Source organism: Oculina patagonica, chromosome 6 (genome assembly GCF_052425735.1).
Source record: "Oculina patagonica isolate OP01 chromosome 6, crgOcupat, whole genome shotgun sequence".
NCBI classification, from domain to species: domain Eukaryota; kingdom Metazoa; phylum Cnidaria; class Anthozoa; order Scleractinia; family Oculinidae; genus Oculina; species Oculina patagonica.
In genome coordinates, this window is record NC_135763.1 from 4,733,322 (window position 1) to 4,754,789 (window position 21,468).

The 21,468-nt window shown below is 38.2% G+C and overlaps 3 protein-coding genes and 1 pseudogene across 4 annotated transcripts; 3 read left to right on the top strand and 1 right to left on the bottom strand.

Annotated features, from left to right (window-relative positions):
* Positions 1–3,544, top strand: LOC144656738 (chloride intracellular channel protein 2-like). The gene is made up of 2 exons (XM_078516971.1): positions 1–126; positions 1,879–3,544. Exons 1-2 carry the CDS (start codon positions 79–81, stop codon positions 2,545–2,547), a joined length of 717 nt encoding a protein of 238 aa, XP_078373097.1. The 5' UTR covers positions 1–78; the 3' UTR covers positions 2,548–3,544.
* A 2,872-nt stretch (positions 3,545–6,416) lies between these two features.
* Positions 6,417–8,256, top strand: LOC144656737 (chloride intracellular channel protein 1-like). The gene is made up of 2 exons (XM_078516970.1): positions 6,417–6,532; positions 6,625–8,256. The coding sequence occupies exons 1-2, from the start codon at positions 6,497–6,499 to the stop codon at positions 7,312–7,314; spliced, it is 726 nt and encodes a 241-aa protein (XP_078373096.1). The 5' UTR covers positions 6,417–6,496; the 3' UTR covers positions 7,315–8,256.
* A 4,298-nt stretch (positions 8,257–12,554) lies between these two features.
* LOC144656742 (uncharacterized) lies at positions 12,555–17,155 on the top strand (annotated as a pseudogene). Its single transcript, XR_013571380.1, has 2 exons — positions 12,555–12,748; positions 16,483–17,155. The product of XR_013571380.1 is annotated as an uncharacterized LOC144656742 (transcript).
* A 1,491-nt stretch (positions 17,156–18,646) lies between these two features.
* On the bottom strand, positions 18,647–21,439 carry LOC144656745 (profilin-4-like). The gene is made up of 4 exons (XM_078516978.1): positions 21,189–21,439; positions 20,142–20,276; positions 19,554–19,659; positions 18,647–19,202 (listed from the first exon to the last, which is right to left on the bottom strand). Exons 1-4 carry the CDS (start codon positions 21,303–21,305, stop codon positions 19,174–19,176), a joined length of 387 nt encoding a protein of 128 aa, XP_078373104.1. The 5' UTR covers positions 21,306–21,439; the 3' UTR covers positions 18,647–19,173.
* Positions 21,440–21,468: the final 29 nt, after the last annotated feature.

Below are 21,468 nucleotides of genomic sequence, written 5' to 3' on the forward strand. Positions count from 1 at the left end.
CTCGCAGCTGGAGTGTTTCTAGGACATTCAGCAACACTACAATTTCATCGGCTTCTAACTTAAAATTAACCCATCAAAATGTCTAACGGTCTACGACCAACAGCAGAATTTTGTCTCCTTGTAAGGGTAGGTAGTAATCCTTAACTAAGCATGTAGTGCTTATAATAATATGGTTTACCTCAGTCATACGGGCTTGTAGTTGGAGGAAAACAACATAGAAAAAATCACGAGCGAAGCGTTAAGAATCAATCATACTATTTACTCTACACTAGTACTGGGTTCACAACAAGTCAGTTAGCGAAGACTGGCATTACTGTTATTTAGCTTCACAGCACTAATTGCAGTGGCAACTACTTTGTAGGCTACAGTTATTGTAGTTTCAATATGCTTTTGTTTTGACCAACAAAGTACGCAATGCACGCATGCATTATATTACAAACTATTTAAAGTTTTGGCAAATTAAACTGAATGTAACAAGCAATTTCGCTTTGAGGCGATGAACGCAACAGAGAAAGCTATAATCGCAATTTTCCTTTCTTTTGGCACAAAATATTTTATTGTTCAGTAACATACACATACAGACATACTTTATTTAACGTGGACAAGTGCACGCTTAGCTGTTCGCTAGTTTCCAGGTGCTCCACGATTTAAATTAAGTAATGTACAACATTAAAAAGTAACAATCGACGATAACAAAATATAACTACTTTTTTCTAAGAAGGTTAAAGGTAATAAACACGTTCCGTTTGCTGGGTTGAAACTATCGCAAAAGATGCTGACTGGTGCAAAATTATACCTAGCGAATGAGACCGTCTCGAAAGACTTCGAAAGCTAACCACATGCGCTTTTGTCGAGAAATGATGACCCTGTGGGAAAATATGTATGTCGGCATTGTTTATTCTCTAGAACTTTGATAGATTAATACGGTCCAAGTAACACGATGTAAAACATCGAGAAAACTGAATACCGTCGTTGATGAGACATTTCATATGTATTACATAAAGCACAGCCTGCGAATGGCCTTGGCTCTTTTCAACCACCCCTACACGGGAATTTAAAATTTCGCAAGGGATACCGTAAAATTCCAGTTATAAGCCCCCCCCCCCCGCTTATAAGCCCCCCCGGTTATAGGCCCATCTATCTCGAAACAAAAAAATACATCCGATTATAAGCCCCCCCGGATATAAGCCCCCCTCTACCGGATGACAGTACCGAACAGGGCTAAATGTTGCTTTAGTATGCGTTTTTAACCTAAAAAAAGGTATTTCGATCAACACTCCCGTGGCTCTTTTCGAAACGATTTTTTCATTTCGCTTATAAGCCCTCCCGGATATAAGCCCCTCCGCATATAAGCCCACCCAAAACCCCTTACGAAGTTGTATAAGCCCAGGGCTTATAACCGGAATTCTACGGTATGCTCTGTGTGCGATTCTGCACGTAACAACTTGTTTTTCGAAGTCAATTAAAAGGGACTATGCCACCGATTTTAACACATTTTTGAACAGCCAAAATGTAGTTTTTTTTCGAAGGAAACCTTAAAATAATGGTAATTTTTTATTAACAATTACTATATTAGAGCATTGAAACTGTTAACAACCATATTTACCTGTGAATGGCTTGGACGGAAATGGATTGCAACTTGAAAAATTGAGGTTAAACTTTTCAAGTTGAAGTCCACGTGTCTTAAGAAAATCGATATTTATTGCCGAAGTTTGATTTCTATCTGCGAGGGTTATATCTCAGCTTTAGATGTTCAAACATAGTGTTTTCATGCGTTAAGTTGCCTACCACTAATTTCAGAACAGTTTAGGCCAAAAACTTGCGAAATTCTCGTGACCTAGCTCCTTTAAGTAATAATAGTTCAACATTTCTCTACAGGCTGCCGCGGACGAATCTTCTGTAGCGGCTTGTCCTCTCACCCATCAGGTTCGAATGATTTGCAAGCTGAAGAACATCGAGCCATTAGTGCTGCCTTTCAACATCCAAAAGAAATCCAAGCAATTTCTTGAGGTGAACTCCACCGGGAAGGTCCCTGTTCTCGTTCATCAGGTCAACTTGGACGAAGCGCTGGTTCTTGACGATCCTCTCCTCATCGCCAAGTACTTAGAAGAGCTGCACCCGAATCCGCCAATCAGAAGCAAGAGTAAGGAAGCCATTGTCGCGGGCAGCAATATCTTTCAAAAATTCTGCGCTCTTATAAAAAACCAAGACCCGACGAAGGATGCTGGTCTCAAAACAGCGCTGTTAAAGAAAATGGAGGAGCTGGATTCGCTTTTATTGAGCACCAATGGCGCATTTATGGAAGGCGACACCTTGAGGTTTTCAGATTGTAGTTTACTACCCAAGCTTCTGCTCGTTCGCGTGGCCGCTAAGCAGTTGAAAGGCTTCGAGATTCCCGCGCGGTTCAAAGGGGTCTGGGGCTATATTCACGCTGGCGAGAAACACGTTGTGTTTCGCGACACTTGCCCGTCTGAAAACCTCATCAAAGAACATTGGTCGAGAGATTTTGCAGTGCCCATGTTAGAAGGATACGAAAGAAAGTTGTAGATACCTGTCCTCATTTCGAACAATTAAAAACCGCGGCCGACAGACATAATGTGGTCTGAGAACGAGGTTGCAAAATCTGGATCGAAAGAGACTGGGCTAGCTCGGTCACCGCAAAAATTCCGTCTTGCTTTTGACGGAAAACTTTCAAAATGTTTTTAACGTCGTATATACGTACGCACGTATGTGTATGTAGTTATTAAATGAGCGTGAATTCGCAGTAGACATGTACACATTGTTGCTTTAAGTCTCAGAGTGTTGAGTACCTAGAAACTAAGAGCACTGCTGCAATAGTTAGCTTTATTTTAACAGTCTGGAGAAGTATACAGGTACCGTTTATATAATGTGAAACAGCTGTTGTTGTCCTTATCATGTTTATTGGGTGGTTTGCTTATAGTGTATTTGGAACGTGGTCTATAGGGTCAAAAGGCTCGATTTTCCAGGTCCTGTTCTGGAAAATAAATCAAAGCCTCTCTCCTCCGCAGGGGCTTTTTAGAGAGGTTTTTGGTGGGGAAAGTCCGTACGAAGTGAGTGCAGGCGCAATAAAACGGCGAGAGCGGCCGCGCAATGGATCTCACTTCTTTTGCGCCTGCACTCACCATGCTCAGCGGAATTTTCATAACAAACACCTGCGGAGGAGAGAGAACCAAAGCTCTAGGCTCGAGAGAACAGAGGAAATCGAGCCTACGTAAATATCGCCAAGAAAATTACGATGACTTTAGGAGGGTGGTAAAGAGTATTTTCGTGTCCCGTGATCGGCTCTTTTTATTTCCCGTGAAATGTGAAATGGCTATTTTTTCCTGGTGAATCGTGATTTCCATAGTAACCGTGAACCGTGATTTCCCAAAAACCTTTCTTTTATTTTTTCGTGAAGCGTGATCTATACCTCCTTTCCCACCCTCCTTTAGGTTCCACAGTAGGCGTGCGGGTCCTTACTTATCGTTTAAACAATCGCCCAAAATTCCTAAGGTATTTTTGCGATGATTTAGAAATATTCATCATCAGGTTATTATTATTATTATTATTATTATTATTATTATTATTATTATTATTATTATTATTATTATTATAATAAGCTGTTCCTATAAAAATAATCGACATGCAGCAAAGTGCTGAACGTTTTTTTGCTTTTTTTTTTAGCTGCCGAGATATATAAATTTTTGTTTCGTACGTGTTATCCTAAGGGCTTGTATAACGCGCAGAACATAAATTAACGTAAAAATAAATTGTTCATTCAAACAGAACAGGCATAAAAAGCGCTGAAGTTTACTGATGTATATATTTGTGTGGCTTTGTGATTGGTGAGCTGAACGTTTTTACTTTAGTTTTTTCCCTTCCTTCGCTTTAAACGTGGCGAGCAAGCTGTTAAACAAGGAAACTTGTTAAGACACGAACAAACAATTACAGTTTTAAAAGAAAACTTTTTTTTCATTGGAATGCTTTAATATACTCTGAAATTACAAAGAATTGTTCGTTACAAAAATCTAGTACTTCTCAATTGAAATTACAAAGAATTGTTCCTATTTACAACAATCTAGTACTGCTCAATTGTAACAGGCTATAAGATTATCGGAAGTTAAATTACTATTTTACAAGCACTCCAATTACATTAACAAAAACACACACACATACAAACACATACACACGCATACAATGCAGATACCTCAAACTGCATTTATAAACAACCTTAATTAAAAATACCTCAGATACCAAAACTTAAATTCTCTTTTTAAGGCCAACCGCATTTTTCCTCCGTACAGTCTATAGAATTTTATAGTAGGGGCTCCCATCTTTTATTAAAATCTAGAAGCTTCTTGTTTCTTAAAGCAATAATTTTTTTTTTTTTTTTCAGTCTCTTTCTTAGCTGTTAGCTTCTACCTTGTGTAGAAACAAGTGAAATTTTGGAAGTGAGTTGTTTCTTCGGCACTCCCATATAGTTAATTTACCCAGAATTATCAAATAATTGAGAAGACTATTATTATCAAAAAGACCTACTATTACATCTATGAGTGATAATCTAAAATTTTCTCCGTGGAGGTCAGACCACCAAGTATTAAAAGAAAACTTGATTGTGGTGTGGAATACCTCATTTCCTTGTTTTGTTTGAAGCTTTGATGACAGCTAAGTCCAGTTTTGAGTTTATCAGTGTTTTCAGTAATGAGGCTGTCCGGTCGTCGTGTTTTTCTGATAGTCAGGCTTGAGGCTTTAGCTCGATTTTGTTTGTGTTAGCTCTACAGACAGAAAAGTTTAAAGTATACAGAAGCAAGACACAGTTCATTGAACGTGTTCTTCCATATACAGGTGGTTGTCGATTAACTGAACAAGAAGAGGAGCATAACTAAACTTTGCTTGAAATATTAATTGGAGATAACTCAGAGGAAGAGGAGGAAATATCTTCGGAAGTGAACTAAGTTCGGAAGTCAAGACAAATTGATTGAAAGCAATTCAGAACTGGATGAGGAAGAGGAGGGCAGATATTGTTCATCGCAGATCACGATATTGATCAAGTAAATATTTAAAGATAAATTGAGGCGTGCAACATCTCATTTATCGAATAGAGGACCACATACTACTTTTCAATTTCGTCAAAGGGTGTGTGGGGGGGGGAGGGGGTGGTCAAGAAGGTACTTCAGCTTTTGGAGACGGGGGCTTAGTATAACTTTACGGGCGATATTACCCATTTTAGAACCAACTCCTGCTTAGTATTGCAAAATCCCTTTAAGGGGCAGTGTTCCTTCTGATTATCGAAAATTAAAGTTCGTTTCCCTAATTTCCATATTATATTGCCAAATGCCACCAAATATACAAAAAGAAATGGGTTGAAAATATCTACAGAGCCAAAAAAGAACACGTATTTTGGGGAAGAAGTACAGGATTACAAGGATGGAGGGTTGATCAAACTTTATTTTTAGACAGGATGTTAAGAAATCAAAATTGCCATTCTGGTGTTATTTTGAATCTTTTAACCGTTATCTTTTTCTTTTTAGTTGAAATCTCTTTGCTTTTACCACTTTTGGTGTTTTGTGTTTATTACAAGATAAGAAAGCAAGTTTAAAGCAAGCTACAGGTCAAACTGTTGAAAATACGGATACTTTCCCTTTAAGAGGGCCTGAGGGAAGAGGGCCTGAATGGGGTTTACTGTTTAGTGTTATTTGCTTATAATTTTTAGTGCTTGCTGTTAAATTGGACAATTTTTTAATGTTTACTGTTTCCGGCGAAAATACTGCTAAGTGTTTGAGTTTTCGAGAAAAATTTTATCTGCTCTTCAAAAATCGGATAAAACACTCAAAAACGTTTGATAACATTTTCGGATTTTTTCCTCGAAAATCTTCGGTAGTCTTCGGAAATCTTTGGCAGTCTTCGGAAATCTTCAGAAAATGGCCGAAACCTTCTTCATATACTAAACAAAATTATATTGGCCTTTGGAGCTGTTTTTGTTTCTTTTTGGATAAAATTTACTGTTACAGTGAATTTTTTTACTGTTAGTGTTAATTTGCCTAAAATTTAACTGTTACATGTTGCAGAGCCAAAAAATAAAATGTTTAGTGTTATCGAGGTACCTCCATTCATGATCAGACCTCCAGGGAATACAAGTTGAATCCGCCCATAATAAGTTGATTATGAAAAAACGTTGAAGGCAATGGGTAAGATAAAACAAAATAGAACTTTGCCTCTCACTTTCCAGAGGTACTCAACGGGAAAAATGGTAGAATAGTGCAAACGAAGCAGAAATAAACACATAATATTTTCAAACAACAGTGCGGCCCCATCAGTAACCAATCCCCCCCCCTACTCCTCCCTATACAAAAATAAATTATTTGCAGTCGACAACTTGGGACTGGGCACTAGAATGGGCGCGCCGTGGTCTTCAGCGTTAGCTTGCATGAGCAGTTGTTGTTGCTGGTCGTTGGTGTAGTGGATTTGTTGGTCGATTTTTGCCATCTTTTCCGAAATGGCCGATCAGTCGGATCTGACCCTCTATGTGAAGGTATTATTCTTTCATTATAGTGCAAAATTTTCGTGTTTTGGCCGCAGCAGTAAGCGCTAGTGTATTGATCATTTTCGTTTGTTGTTCAACAGGCCTCGACGATCAATGATTCGGATTTCGGAGCCGACGTATTTGCTCAAAGGTTTATGATGATGCTCGTACTGAAAGATGTTTCGGTCAACATCAGCCTTGTGGATGCGATTAAGAGTAGAGAGTATAAAAAGCTACCGGCTTTAAAGTTCTTGGACCAAGATTTGTTGGAAGACCCGAAGGAAATCGAGGCCCTCATTGAGAAAATATCTCCCGACCATCCACTGCGAAGCGCAAACGAAGAAGTGAATCATCTTGTTTTTAAAGGCGCTGGAAGCGGTGTTTATCATAAGTTTTGTCAGCTGACGAAAAACGCAGACCCAAGCACCGATGAAAGGCTTAAAGGAATCCTAAAGGAGGAACTTGCAGCCCTTGATACGTTTTTGCGTTCAGAAAAAATGCCTGGGAGATTTCTCGGCGGCGAAAACTTGTCTCTACCCGATTGCATCTTACTTCCCAAATTGTTGCACATCAAAGTGGTGGCCAAAGTGTTCAAAGATTTCCAAATTCCCGAAGAATTCACTGGCATTCACAAGTACTTGGATGCAGCGAACGGCAAAGATGTGGATTCACCGGATATCAACGTCCAAGCGTTCACGCGCACTTCGCCATCCGAAGAAATAATTGTTGATGCTTGGGCTCGCACGATGAAGGTTCTAAACCCGCTTCAACGTAGAGGAAAGAAGCATTGATAAGAACAAATGCTCATAGCTTCTCGCAGAGATATCGACAATTAATGTAGGTTTGTAGAACTTCTGTATTTCCTGCACTTCGTGTGGAACTTTTTTCTGGTTTTGTCTAAATACTAAGTTCGTATAAAGCGCTACACAAAAGGACAGTACACGTGTACGCTGTTTGATATCTATCAACATATACTGATTTGAATTCATAGCTAAAGCAAATACTAACTTCTAATAAATTTTCTCCTTAGGTAGTATTATATTTGTGCTTTAGTTATCTCAGGAAATGATATATCTTCGTTTATTTTTCTCTCGGTAAAAATGTATAAGTTTGTGAAGTATTCGATGCCACTCAAAAGTGTAGCTTTGTGCCTTCGTACGTTTGTACAAGATACATATTTGTTGTTTGTAGTCTCGTGGTGTTGCGGTAAGCCATTTTCAAGCTGTTCCGATGCGGCTAAATGCTCGTAAATTCGCCACGATCAAGACCAATACTGTATTTTGTATGTTTCTAAGGCGAAATCTTTTTAGAGTTTTAGGATAGAGTACTATTTCATCGCTTGGAAACCGACCTTGAAATACCTCGCATGACTCAACGGGCATTTTGTTGATTTTACTGATTTAGTTCTAAAACTATTATTCTGACGCGCGCAGTTTTACTTTAACGATTATTGTGTTGGGAGGCTAATACATAATCTGAATTCCTCGTGTGGGAGGTTACAGCTTGATGCTTTATAATAAGTTTAAAACTGTGAAGGCTTTGGAGCCAGAAAGCGTCACCAATTGAGTATCAAATTATTTCGTGTCACGGTACACGTACACGAGCATCACGATATTTATGCATGCGAGGTCAGTTTTTATTGTGATTTCCCTGTAGACATAATAACTTCTTGCCAATGGCATGCTGTGAGGTTTACAACGAGATTTATAATAAATAGCAATGTATCACGCTCACTTTTTCGTCTTTTTTGTGTTATTCAACTTGCATTTTAATTTTCTTTGGGCTATAAGGTCAGGTAAACTTAAATATTATGTGGCTCCAATGAGTCGGCAGTATTTACTGTGTAAAGCAGAACCACAATCACCTGTTTGTCTGGGAAAGCTAGCCAAAAATTAGACATAGTGTGGTTGCCACAGTTTCATGACAAACTAGAATGGAATGTTATCCACAATTTGTTTATTGTTTGTTCTATCAAACTTGTCAGTCAGTAGGTCATGTAGCCATGTTTGTTTAAGAGCAGAAACAAAAGAACTATTATTTCAAGCAACCAGGGTGGGAACAGATCAAAAGGAATTAATTTTTCCTTTGACATCTAACTACTAACTTATCAATTCATCATTACCATGTAACTCCCAGATTTGTTGATTCAAGTGATATTAAATAAGATAGGACAAAAGAGGAATATGCATTAATTTTAGATGAAAGTTTTGCAAATATTTTATAAATCTTGCATGAAAAAGTGGAAATCAAGAATCATGAAGTTAATAAATTTAATTTTGATTGCAGTTTTCTTGTGCCTTGAAGATGTGTCAATAATTAAATAATGATATAGTTTTTAATTACTAATAAATTATATTCGTATGTGTATATTGCCTTAGAAATAAAAATTATTTTATACTGCTTGTAGATTTGTTCCACATTATCATAACATTCATGTTTTATAGGACCATGTTTTCTCAGTTAAGTTATGGGTCGGAATTAAGGCGGAACCTTCAAGCTTGAGTTGGGTATAAGCCCCTCAAGTGTTTATGCAAGGTATAATAAGCTTCAAGTTAGTATAATGGCAAGATATATGTCTGTCAAAAATTATAATTATTATAATATTACCGTATTTTCTCGATTAGACGCCCCCGGGGTTTATTTCAAAATTGGCCTGGTAGACCCGGCATTTATTTGACTCCTGCAGTTTATTTGTGCCCAATGTTCATTAAGCAAGGGTTTTTATTCATTATTTTTGACAAAAAAGTATCCAGGGGAAAATGATGTGCAGCATATCAGCAGCACAATTTATACATTTTGCTTGCAATCTCAATTCTTATGGGTTGACACTGCATGAACACACAGCTAATTCATACTGGCATCAAATTGCAATTGCATAATTTGTCTATGGACATGGTGTGTCAATTGAGATTTATACATACAGATAGTGATGAATGACAGCAGGAAAGAAAACAAAACTGCAAATGAAGAAAAAAGCTATTTATAAAATGTCCAAGTAATTGCGTGCGCTGTGATTGGTTAGTTTGACTTCATTATAGCTCCATAAAGCACGCTGCATACGTCATGACTTACTTGACTTATGGCCATAAGCCCTAAGTAGGCAAAGGGCCGGGCATACGTCATGCACATGCTTTATTGAGTTATAATGCACGCTGCTTATGTCACGAGTTTTAGCGCGCTCAATTTCTTTAACATTTCATAAAAAAAATAAATAACTTTCTCCTCGTGCATTGTTGAGTTATATAACCACGCGGGAATTTTTAAGAACACTTGAGAAGTGCGAGAAGCACTCGGCTGCGCCTTTTGCTTCTCTATGCACTTCTCTCGTGTTCTTAAAAATTCCCGCGTGCTTATATAACTCAACAATGCACTCGGGTGCGTTTTTTATTCCTTTAGTAAAATGCTGTTTGCTGTAAGGTTAAGCCTGCAAGAAATGATGAATTACCGTGGAATCCTGATTTCTTGAACTTCCAAGGGAACTGAGAAATTGGTTTCAAGAAATTGGGGAGGGGGGAGGGGGGAGGGGGAGGAAACAGTGATCCACTGAGTGAAGCAAATCTAAAGAAATTATTTTGGTGCAAGTCATCAGGAGGTTTGAGAGAGATGGGGGTTTGAGAAATTGAGTTTGCACTGCAGTGTTGCCCGTTGTACAGCCATCCCGTTCCGCTAAAGAAAATGAAGAGTGGTACAGCTGTACACAGGCTACTGCAGTGTAACCGCAATCAACAGGGACCTGCTAGCCGTGCGGCCTCAATTCCAATTTTTAGTTTTATCGAGGTTTGTGTGTGTGCACGTGCTAGAGACATAACCTTTCAAATTTGTAAATTAATCTTGTGGTAAACTTTTATCTACTGATGAAGGGTAATTAAGCCTGAAATGTCTGGATTTGAATTAAATTTGCACTTGCCAGTAGCACTTTAAAAAACACTTTTACTCACTTATCATTGTGGGGAGAATAATAGGTTGCTGTTGTATAGAGGTTTTAATAACACTGTATGGATTGGCACATGATAAGGATGAAAAATCCTGGACAATGGTAAAATTATCAAGGCCTCTGTTTTTGTTATGTGCCTCAGCTTTCGGCTTTGGCAGATCTAAATAAAAACAAACCTTGCAGTCAGCTAGCTTGATCAGTTTCTTGGTATTGTGTTTTACATTTCCCCCCACGAGTTCCAGCACTGTAATATTAGAAATGGTGGAAGGAGTGGTGATTTACAAAACTTATCTTTCCTGGAAAGATGTGGAATACCCTCAAGTCATCCAGGGAGGGACCGGTACGTAGTTTTGGGTGCACAGCACGGTCACCTACTGGTAATGTTTATAACGGGTGTTAAAAACCACTTAGGCACAGTCTGCTCCAGATTTCCTTTTCACATCCCCGGCATCACTTGAGTGATTAATTGTGGACAAAATGTGGCAACCCAGCAAGCCATGCTAGCAGATCAGAATCCCAAAATATACCAACATAAAGGCTAACCGTAAGCTACCTAAACAAACTGGAGTGCCATTTAGGATAACCAATGTGTTATTTAGGCTAACTGGAATGGCTTGCGTGACTCGCTGGCTTCCATGACAAGGACCTGTAGCCCACCCCCGCTATTAAATATGCCATTAAGCTCTTGCTGAAATGTTTAAAAGTAAAGTTTCTCCAGCGAAGTTCTAAATATATTCTAAAAATGTCAGATATTTCTGAAATATACAAGATCTCAATAATCTGCAGAGCATAATTCTGGGGGTAGAGACTGGGGGTCCCTGCCTGATCAGAGAATTCTTAGAAAGTAGTTATTTTACAGTTATACAGCAAGACCCTTCTATTACCCCCCAGGGGGGGTACTCCCTATAACGGCCTATACGGGGAGGCTCCGCCTGAAAGGGGTACCTTTTTCAGGCTTCAGGTATATAAAAAAGTAGGTATTTCACGAGTTTAAGTCCCAGGGGGGGTACTCAGGGATCAAAGTGACGGGGATGATCGAATGGAGGCAAAACTCAGGACCCAAAAAATCCCTAAGTCTCCCGACATTACCCAAAAAAATCCCTGGACCAAAAAAAAAACGCCCAAAAAAATCCCTAGTCAAATTACCCCTAAATTGCCAAGGCCGCGCCAAGGCACTTTAGTTTGATTTTAATACCCCCAAAAAATCCCCTATTTAAATCAAGTCACCCAAAAAAATACCTGCCAAATTCTCCTACCCAAAAAAAATCCTGGAATCGAAAATTTCGACCCCAAAAAAATCCTTTGCACATCCCCGTCACTTGGATCCTAGAGTACCCCCCCTGGGGTTTAAGTATATGAAAGGGTATGGAAATCTGTCATTTGGCTATTTATAAAGGCTTTTAATTAAAATATTTCGAACAGACGCAATTTATGGCTGTATTATTTTAATTTATTAAGCGTTACATAAAAAATGACAAGAAAACGTGCTATTTTAAGTCCACGCCATGTCTCTTAGGTATATGAAAGGGGTACCTTTGTTCAGTTAAAGGTATACGAAAGGGGTACAATTTCTGTCAAAAATGGTATATAAAAGGGTAAGGGGTTAGAACTTGGGGCGGAGCCTCCCCGTATAAAACTTTTTGGAGTAACCCCCCCCCCCCCCCCCCCACAACCCCGGGCTATTACCACTAAAACAAATTCTACTTCAATTCATACTATACCAATCGTAAAAATGAATATTTTCTTGATCTTGACCCAGCATGGTCGAGCCAAGACGGGAAAGGCAAACCTTGAGGCAAACCCTGAGGCAAACCAGAACCTGTTTTTCTATGAGAAATTGACCAGCGGTTTCAGCCTGACAACTGGACACATTCGGCATACGTGGCAACGCCAATTACTTCTGGCCGGGGAGAGGACGTGGTCAACTATTTTTCGTTTGGACATAAAAACGTCTTTTTACTGCTTTGAAATTTCAATTTCACCATAGCAAAAATAGAGAAAAGGATAAATTAACAACACATATAAATATATATTAAGATAACCTACTCTTTTTCATACTTTATGCTTTCTCAGGGTCCAGTCAGGATTACCGTCTCCCCTCCCCTAAAGGGGACGTATGTTCCCTTACTCGAGCCGTTCGAAGAAGTACGTGTTGCACTTTGCCAAAATTTCTTGACTCAAAAGAAGTGGTAGCTACGTGTTCTGTGCAAGGATGGTACTTCTCAGTGAGTTTCGACGACGGATGTGTGTAATGGGATTTTTACTGATTGTTTATTTTATGCCTTTGACAGGTAAGGTACAATATATTCTGAATATTGAGTCGAAGATTGACACCGCAAAGTACACCGTGTCGATCCAGCGTTTGGCGCGCCTCTTTTAGTCTAAAAATTCGCTTGCAATATTTTGACACTTTGGTGATTTATGAGACGTTTTATGTTGCCTGCCATCATCAAAATTAGTTCATCAAGACCCCAGGGAAAAAGTATCACTGCAAAATGTTACACGTAAAATATTCCCGAAGCAATAAAGCGTCAAAAATAATGCTGCATAAATTGAGTTTATAACTGTTTCAGATCGAATGTAAAATTTGAAACAAAAACTGTTGACAGAATTGTAAAATAGCGCACAAAATGGGTATTAAATTCTGTTATGTATACCGATTTTGACTTATAATACAGGTGTTTGCCTGTTACTACTGTACACGTATATGCAAGTTGATTTTGCTTTATTAATTATTGCCTCGAGCTTAACAAAACGACTACAGAGCCACCTGTGTGATTTCATTTAAATCGCCCTTGTAGAAATCCGCGGATGTTCATAAATTAAGTGCTCCAAAAAGTGAATATCAAAAATTGGAAGCGAATCATAATGTAAAATGAGTTCTGCAACTGTATGAAATCGAAACATGGTAAATGTAAATTTGTGTTCTTTCATGCTTAATATTTGTGCAGTAGATCTTTATAATGCATAACTGTACCGGTAGGTTAAATTAAAAAAAAAAAGGTTTTTTACGTTTATAAATTGTGCTGTGCATTTTTCCCATCTCTTTAATTATAAATTTCCTATTTTTGCATGATGCCAGGATGTCTGCTTATATCAGCCTGAGGGCTAATGTTTGAAAGGTTTTTATACCAAAAAAATTTGAGAACCACAGAATTTTTCTTGCGCATCTCTGATTAAAATTGATAAAATATACACGTCTTTTTATCTAAAAAAAGTATTTATTTTAATTTAGTGAATTAGTGGCTTGTGTCTTCACAACACAAACATTCAAATATATATGTATCCCAGGGGGGTACTCCGGCTTGTAAATGACGAGGATGATCGAAGGATTTTCTTGGGTTTGAAATTTTCGATTCCGGGATCTTTTTGGGTTGGAAAATTTGGCAAGTATTTTTTTGGGTGACTTGATTTAAATAAGGGATTTTTTTGGATATTAAAAACGAACTAAAGTGCCTTGGCGTATTTATGGTATGATGAATAAACAAACATGGGCGTTCAATTTTTTATGATTTTCTTTGTGTTATATTATTGCCCCTTCTGGTAATTTGACAAGGGAATTTTTTTTTTTTTTTTGGTCCAGGGATTTTTTTGGGTAGTGTCGGAAGACTTAGGGATTTTTTTGGGTCCTGAGTTTTGCCTTCATTCGATCATTCCCGTCATTTATAAGCCGGAGTACCCCTCCTGGGATATGTATGCACATTTCCTGGCATATCCAATCGAACGTTCGGTAATCCCCGGGGGGGGGGGGGGGGGGGTACTCCCTATAATGGCCTATACGGGGAGGCTCCGCCCGAAAGGGGTACCTTTTTCAGGCTTCAGGTATATAAAAGGGTAGGGATTTCACAAGTTTAGGTATATGAAAGGATATGTAAATCTGGCATTTAGGTGTTTAAAAGGGCCTTGAATTAAAATATTTAGAACAGACGCACTTTATGACTGTATTATTTTAATTTATAAAGCGCAACATGAAAATGACAAGAAAACGTCCTGTTCTAAGTCTATGCCATGTCTTTTAGGTATATGAAAGGGGTACCTTTTTTCAGTAAAATGTATACGAAAGGGGTACAATTACTGTGAAAATGGTATATAAAAGGGTAAGGGGTAAGAGCTTGGGGCGGAGCCTCCCCGTATAAAACTTGTTTGAGTACCCCCCCCCCCCCCCCCGCGGGCGGTAATCAAACCCAATCGAACACCAATCGTTTGATTGGGTTGGGTAATCAAACATAATCTAACTCACAATAAAATTTGGTCAATCAAACAAAATGAAATGATTGATTACTGAACAGTCGAGTAATCGAAACAAATCGAACGTTCGATCACCGAATGGTTGACAATCGTAATTAAACGAACATTCATTTACCAAACTCTTGTTTGTTTATATTGTGGACCTTTCGTATGTTGCATCATCCCCCTGATTAAACTTGCGTGATTTTCTTATCAACAGATTGATTTCAAACAAAATTTAATCAAATTTTATAGCTTGATTGTTTGATTGAACTCACAGCAATATAGATTTTAGATTATGTTCGATTACATTGGGCCAATGGAACGACTGGTGTTCTATTGGGTTCAATTGATTTTTGGTTTGATTTTGATCAATTGGATTCAGTGTGTGTATGGTATTGTAACAAAAATATACAAGATCGTGATGTGGAAAAAATTAAGACAAGGTCCATGGAGTTTTCAGTGAAATGTGAACTCTGAAATTTAAAATCCAACTAACGGTTGCGTTTTTCGCTGCCATCAATCATAATTATGGTGACAGCCAACGAACCATAAAAAACAAAAACAAACAAAATGGATCAAAATCTACCAATCACAACTGACGGACATGACCTTTTGACCCAGTTGAAGTGAACATCTGTTTCCCGAGAGGTCTGCTAAGATGATTGAAGGCAGCAAAATGCGTAAGCTGTTGGTTGCGGATTAAATTTCAGAGTTCGTATTTCACTGAAAACCGCAATAATAAAAGGATAATAATTATTCATAGTGTTTTTTAATAACAAAAGTTTTTTTTTTAATTCATGACAGGGCTCAAAATAACGGCTGGTCAACGGACAATGTCTGGCCAAAATGACGATTTGTCCTGACAAAATTTTGGTTCGGTGGTCATTTTGACCGGTCACGTACACGGCTTCCAAATAAATAACACACAAAAAAATTTATTCGCACTATTTCTTGAATTTTACAGTAAAATCCTAAAATATCATAGCAGCTCACAGTCACAAATTTGTAGAATACAGATGAGACAGCCACGCTCTACGGATTTGTTAGCCGTTTGCTTAAATAAAACAGGAAACATCCACGTCTGTAAATACGCTAAACAGACAACGATGAACATCGCATCAATCAATGTCTGCTATTGACACGAGTATGCAATTACGGACGAATAAAATCTTTTCTTGGCGGTTATCCCCTAGCTTGAAATGGGATATTGGTATCGCATGATACAGGAAAGATATCTAAAAGTCGAGGACGTGAATCTGTTTTACTGGACACATGCAGTTGACATAAGGCTGTTGGCGTTTCCTTTCTTCCTACATACCGAGCAAAGGCAAAGTTATCTTACTTGTAGCATGGGCATATGTCCTATTACTATTTAGTGTTTGGTAGTAAAGACCAGTAAAGTGCTTACAACCAAGATCGCCTCCAGTTGTTAAAGTTGTTAACTAATGTTAAACTATGCAGAGTAAAGAAGAAAAGAAATATAATAAAATAACATAATAAAATGGCACTTAAGCTTATGAGGCGAAATTTTTGGCAGAATAGGCTATTGCTTCAAAGTAAATACTCAATATTTTGACCGGTCAAAAATGAGACATGACCGAGCAAAAATTGATTTGGCCATTCAACATGACCGTTCAGTATCCAAAAATTATTTTGAGCCCTGCATGAAGTAGGTCCCTGTGCATTATGCTGCAAAAAACGGTTTTTTTTAAGGTCCCCAGCCCCGCTTTCCAAATTGAACATCTTATATTTTTTTATTAAAAGAAGAAATAACTGATTCTTTTCCTTCTTTCAGCTGCTCAAAAAAATGTTACCACAACTGTGCATACAGTACCTATTAAACCTATTGCAACTACACACCTCACACCCAGTAAAACCACCACAGCAGCACAGATATCTCCTACCAAAACAGCAACGCCAACTTCTAAATCAACAAACTACTCCGACACCAACACCAACAAAGGCTCCTGCTGTGCAAACCACGTCTGCGCCAACAGAGAGTGGCAGAAAGTTTGATGGAGCATCATTTGTCGGAGGAATAATTTTGGGTATTGTTATTACAGGGATCCTTCTTTTGATATTCAAGTGGTGGCAGAGCAAAAACAAGAGTTATCACAGTTTGTGAACCAAGACACGGAACTAGCTGCAATGAACTTTTGAATTAAAATTGTGTCATAAATGAATAGTAGCGGAAACGTTTTCACAATTTCGTCATATATTTTCTTTGGTAACTTTATATAGTATGTTGGTATGAAGGTGAACAACTTGTTTTTATATTTTCAGTGTTTTTCAGTGCCAGTAGTATAGGCTAAGTATATTATATTGTTCTTATATACCGATAATTTTTGTCACTGTGAATTATGGAGGTTTCATACCCAATAGAGTTTGCAACATCCAAGTTCGCACCCACCATTCGCTAACGTTGTCACTCTTTGCTCGTTAACACTATTTGCTTTTGGACATTTCAAAAAGTAATATAAAAATTTTATGCCTTTAAAGAATGAGAAATCTCGCTGTTTCACTCAGTAGTTTTTTGTCTAAGGTAGCAAACCAATCATTGAAATTTTGTTTTTTTTTTTTTTTTTTTTTTTTTTTCCCTTTCCCCTTGGGGGGGGGGTAGGTTGAACTTGGGAGCAAACTCGTTTGTTCTTAGGTCTGGAGCAAATGCGGTAAGTGTACTCTGAAAGGTGTGATTAACTTGGATGCTGCGAACTCAGTTGGGTGTAAAACCTCCTGCTTCTCCATTTACTGTCATTATAAGTAGTTTTAAAAACCTTTGGGGGCTGGACTACCGTATGAAAGAAATGGGAACTTATATGCTCGTCAAAAAAATATTGCATCTCATGCACAAGACCTCAGTTCTGCAAGTCTGCTTGCATTCTAATGTTACTGATGTTTAACTTCTTCTGATCTTCATTTTTGGTGTGGTGTAGAGGTGTACTAGGTGCATTAGTCAATGGCAGTAGAACTTATATGTGTTTAAAAGATTAACTGTCATAAATAAGTTTGCATGATAGTGGTAAAATTGTTTCTGTACAGTAAAACTGTGTTTGGTGTAGGCATTTTCTTACTAACTGTCAGTGATTGGATTAGGGCATCAGTTAAGCCCCATTAACATATAACTGGGAATCTTAATAAGTTTCTTTTTGTCCCAGTGCACTAAATAGACCAATTCGGCTAACGTGTTTACATCGTTGTTGCCACCCAATTCAGATCATGTGATGATTCCTTTGGGAGGTTACAATTGTTCTGTTCGTTCATACTCCCATGCGCTCAGTTACGTGTGACAAATTGCACAATTGTAACCTCCCAAAGGAATCATCACATGGTCTGAATTGGGTGGCAATATGTGAACACGTTAGCCGAATTTGTCTAATGAAAACAAAAAAAGGCAAAGAAAAAAAAAGAGGGAATGGGGTGGCACAGGCACAGGGTTTCAATTGGGGGGGGGGAGGGGGCTAAAAATTCCATTATTTTCTTGGAACTCTTTAAGAACTAGCTTATGTGACAAATACTTTGGAAACTGGATTATTACTGTTTGCAGGTAAAACAAAATGATGTAATGAGGCAGGTATCGATATGCCATTCCTACCCTTCTGTGTTGCTGTTTTAATAACACATGACCTCATATAATCTAAATTTCAACTGCAGATCATCACACCAAAGGTGGCAGTTGAACTTCAAGCAGGATTCCACCATAATATTTACCATGTTTCAAAATTTAATGCTCAGCAATAACTTAAAAGCTTTAAAAACTATGTAACCATATGATATTTTCAACTGTAATCTTTTGCACTGGTGACCACTGGTGGTAAATTCTTTTTTATTATTAAAAATAGGAAGCAGATATTATAAACAGAGAAGTTTGTAAAACATAAAAGTGATAAGCTTAAAATTAAACTTACAAAAATTTAATGTTAATACCAAGTGTAAAAAAATAAACTATTTTCTTGGTCAAGTTGTGCCAACAAGTTTTATTGTATATCTTACAGGTATGTGATTTGAAGGGTAGCAGATGATCATTATCAGGGCTGTCATGAAGTTTCTTAGCACCTATAACATTGAACATATCACCCGTAGCATTTCGCTCTGTATGCAAGTGAAACGTAACACCAATTAACATTTTCACCCATAACATTCAGTGAACTCAGCTGTAACAGGTGTTACAGGTTACGGCCCTTAATGACAGACCTGATTATGCCTTTTGCTATTTATGACCTTTACTTTAATGGAACGTTTGGTTGAATTTCACTGCAAATTGTGAAGACCAACCAACGTCTTTTAATCAGTCATCATCAATAATTTTAAAACAAACATGTTCTTTGTGAAATATCATATACAGTAGCATGGAAATTGCAACACAACATTAAAATTGCAGTGTCGATCAAGTCTTGAATGGATCGCAGTCAACAGGTCACCAAATAATTTCTTTATTTCTTAATTTATGTTGCATTTGTATTGTACAAATAGTTCCCAGACTTCACGATCACTTTCCTTTTTCTCTGAAGTAGTCAGCTACAATGGAAGAACAAAATAATAATTATTATTAGTGGTACAGTACTGAGTAATTTATTTTGAATAACAAAAACAAAAATCCTTTGAATACCCTCCCCCCCTCCCAACCTGTCAATGGTCCTACTGTTTTTAGAATGCATCAAACTGCCAAGTCTGTATATTTTTACAATAAAACTCCGTCATGAGCCTAGAGGACAATATTTTTTGTTAATCCTTTCTGTAAAAACAGCATGGCATTTGGTTGCAAATCTAATTTCTACAGTGGAGGATCTGGATCCGCTACTGTTCCAAACATTTTAAAAGTGCATGTAATTACGTTGTCTTTTTCACCATTAAATAAATGAAACTGACCCAATTTCTCAACGGCCTCCACGCAAATACTTGGACTCATTTCTGGGGTGTATGTGGCCACCAACAATAGTGTAGCTGTTCGCACCAAAATAATTCCATTGTTTTCCTAAATATACAGAGAAAACAGATTGAATCGTAACACTGATTCCTTGATTCCAGGGCTTGAGACTAATGGTAGCCAACTACCTAAAGACTACTAAAATTTAGGTTTTGACTACCAGGTTTAGCATTCCTAATAGCCACTTTGAAACTGAGAACGATACTCTTTGTCACTTATACTAATGGGAACTCACTTCTACTGATGGTTCGGTTGGCTTGACTCTTTCAAAGCAAGTCACTTTTCTAACCTTACCATTATCACACATAAAAGTAAACTAAGATTTATTTAATATTGTTGTACGAACCTGTTCTAGGTATTTGGGAAGGTCCAAGCACAAAAAATAGTGAGCAAAAAACAAGGGGAGGGTGTCTTGCACTTTTTCACTGCCATTCTTTGCACAGTGACCTTCCTTGGTGAGGGTAAAAGTATCCACATTCATGCAATTTTTTGATTATATGATAGCATCATGAATTTTTAGCTGAACTTACATGCTTGGCATAAACAGAAAACCTGTCTGCCCTGACACATTCATAAACTGTGTCCTGGAACTTGAGTCCTTCCCGTCTGGCCTGTGAACTGTTTGTAAATGAATGAACCAAGGCATGTATATTGTCCAACGATGGCTGAAATTATGACACATCAAAACAATCACTGACAAATAAAATGAAGAGCGGTACATGAAATGCACTGAGACGTGATGGCCTAATGGTTAGTGGCTACGCAGACTGACTCTAGATCAAGCTGTCTGGGTTCAGTGAGATAGGGTCGGGTTGGTGGGGGGGGTTTCCCCCCCCCCCCCCCCAGCCTGAGGCTGGGGTCATTGCGTTGTGTTCTTGGGCAAGACACTTTACTTTTATCAGGTGCCTCTCTCCACCCAGGTGTATAAATGGGCCCTGGCAAGCAAAAATACTGTCTTTGAGATGTCATTACTGAGCATACTTTTATCACCTTAGTTACTAAGCAACATGATGTATTCCCACTGTTCAACACTGGTGTGAAATTTTTTTTAAGTTCCTCAAGTACAAAAATTGTGATACCCTGTTGATAAATTTCTGAGACTCCAAGACTGGCGAAGCTGCTTAGAATGTAATGGCATCTCTCCTGCTCACATCCCCCCCCCCCCCCTCACCCCCTCTTCCACCAACACCACCCACTGTATCTACCTCTATGCTGGCGGGAAATTACCCTCCTTTGCATTCATATTTTCCTTTTATGTGCATGCATAAAACTGCTTTACTCCACAGATAAGGCCAATTTATGATAATAATAAAAGAAAAGACTTTAATATGTAAGTCAACTTTCAGTTATTGAGAAATGAAAAATTCTGAATTTCCGAAATGTACATCAGAAACTTTGCACAAAATTATCAGGCTTACTTCAAGTCAGGAAAATGGCGCCGCTTACTCTTGCTTCAAGCGCGTGTCATTTGCACTACAGAGTTGTCAAAACGGGATCAATTCAGAACGGAGACATAATAGAAATAAATCGTCTTTATATCTGACATATTTCCTTAGTAACTGGTGTGTTTGGCTTACCGAAAACCCAACTGTACTTGCGCGGAGAGAAGTGTCTTTTCGCCGAATGATGGCGCAGTGCTGGACGTGACCAGTTGCAATCAAAGAGTCGTGAAGAAGGCTTTGAAGTTGATTCATTCTTGGAATATTGTCAGAGTTACAGTATGAACACAGAAAATCCTGGTCCTTTCCACATTTTGAAAGGCGAAAAACCGCCTCGCTTTCTACTGCACTCGCACAACTTTCGCTGCTCAGCAAGACTGGATAGCGCAAACAGTACTTGTAGGGGTAGAGTAGGGAA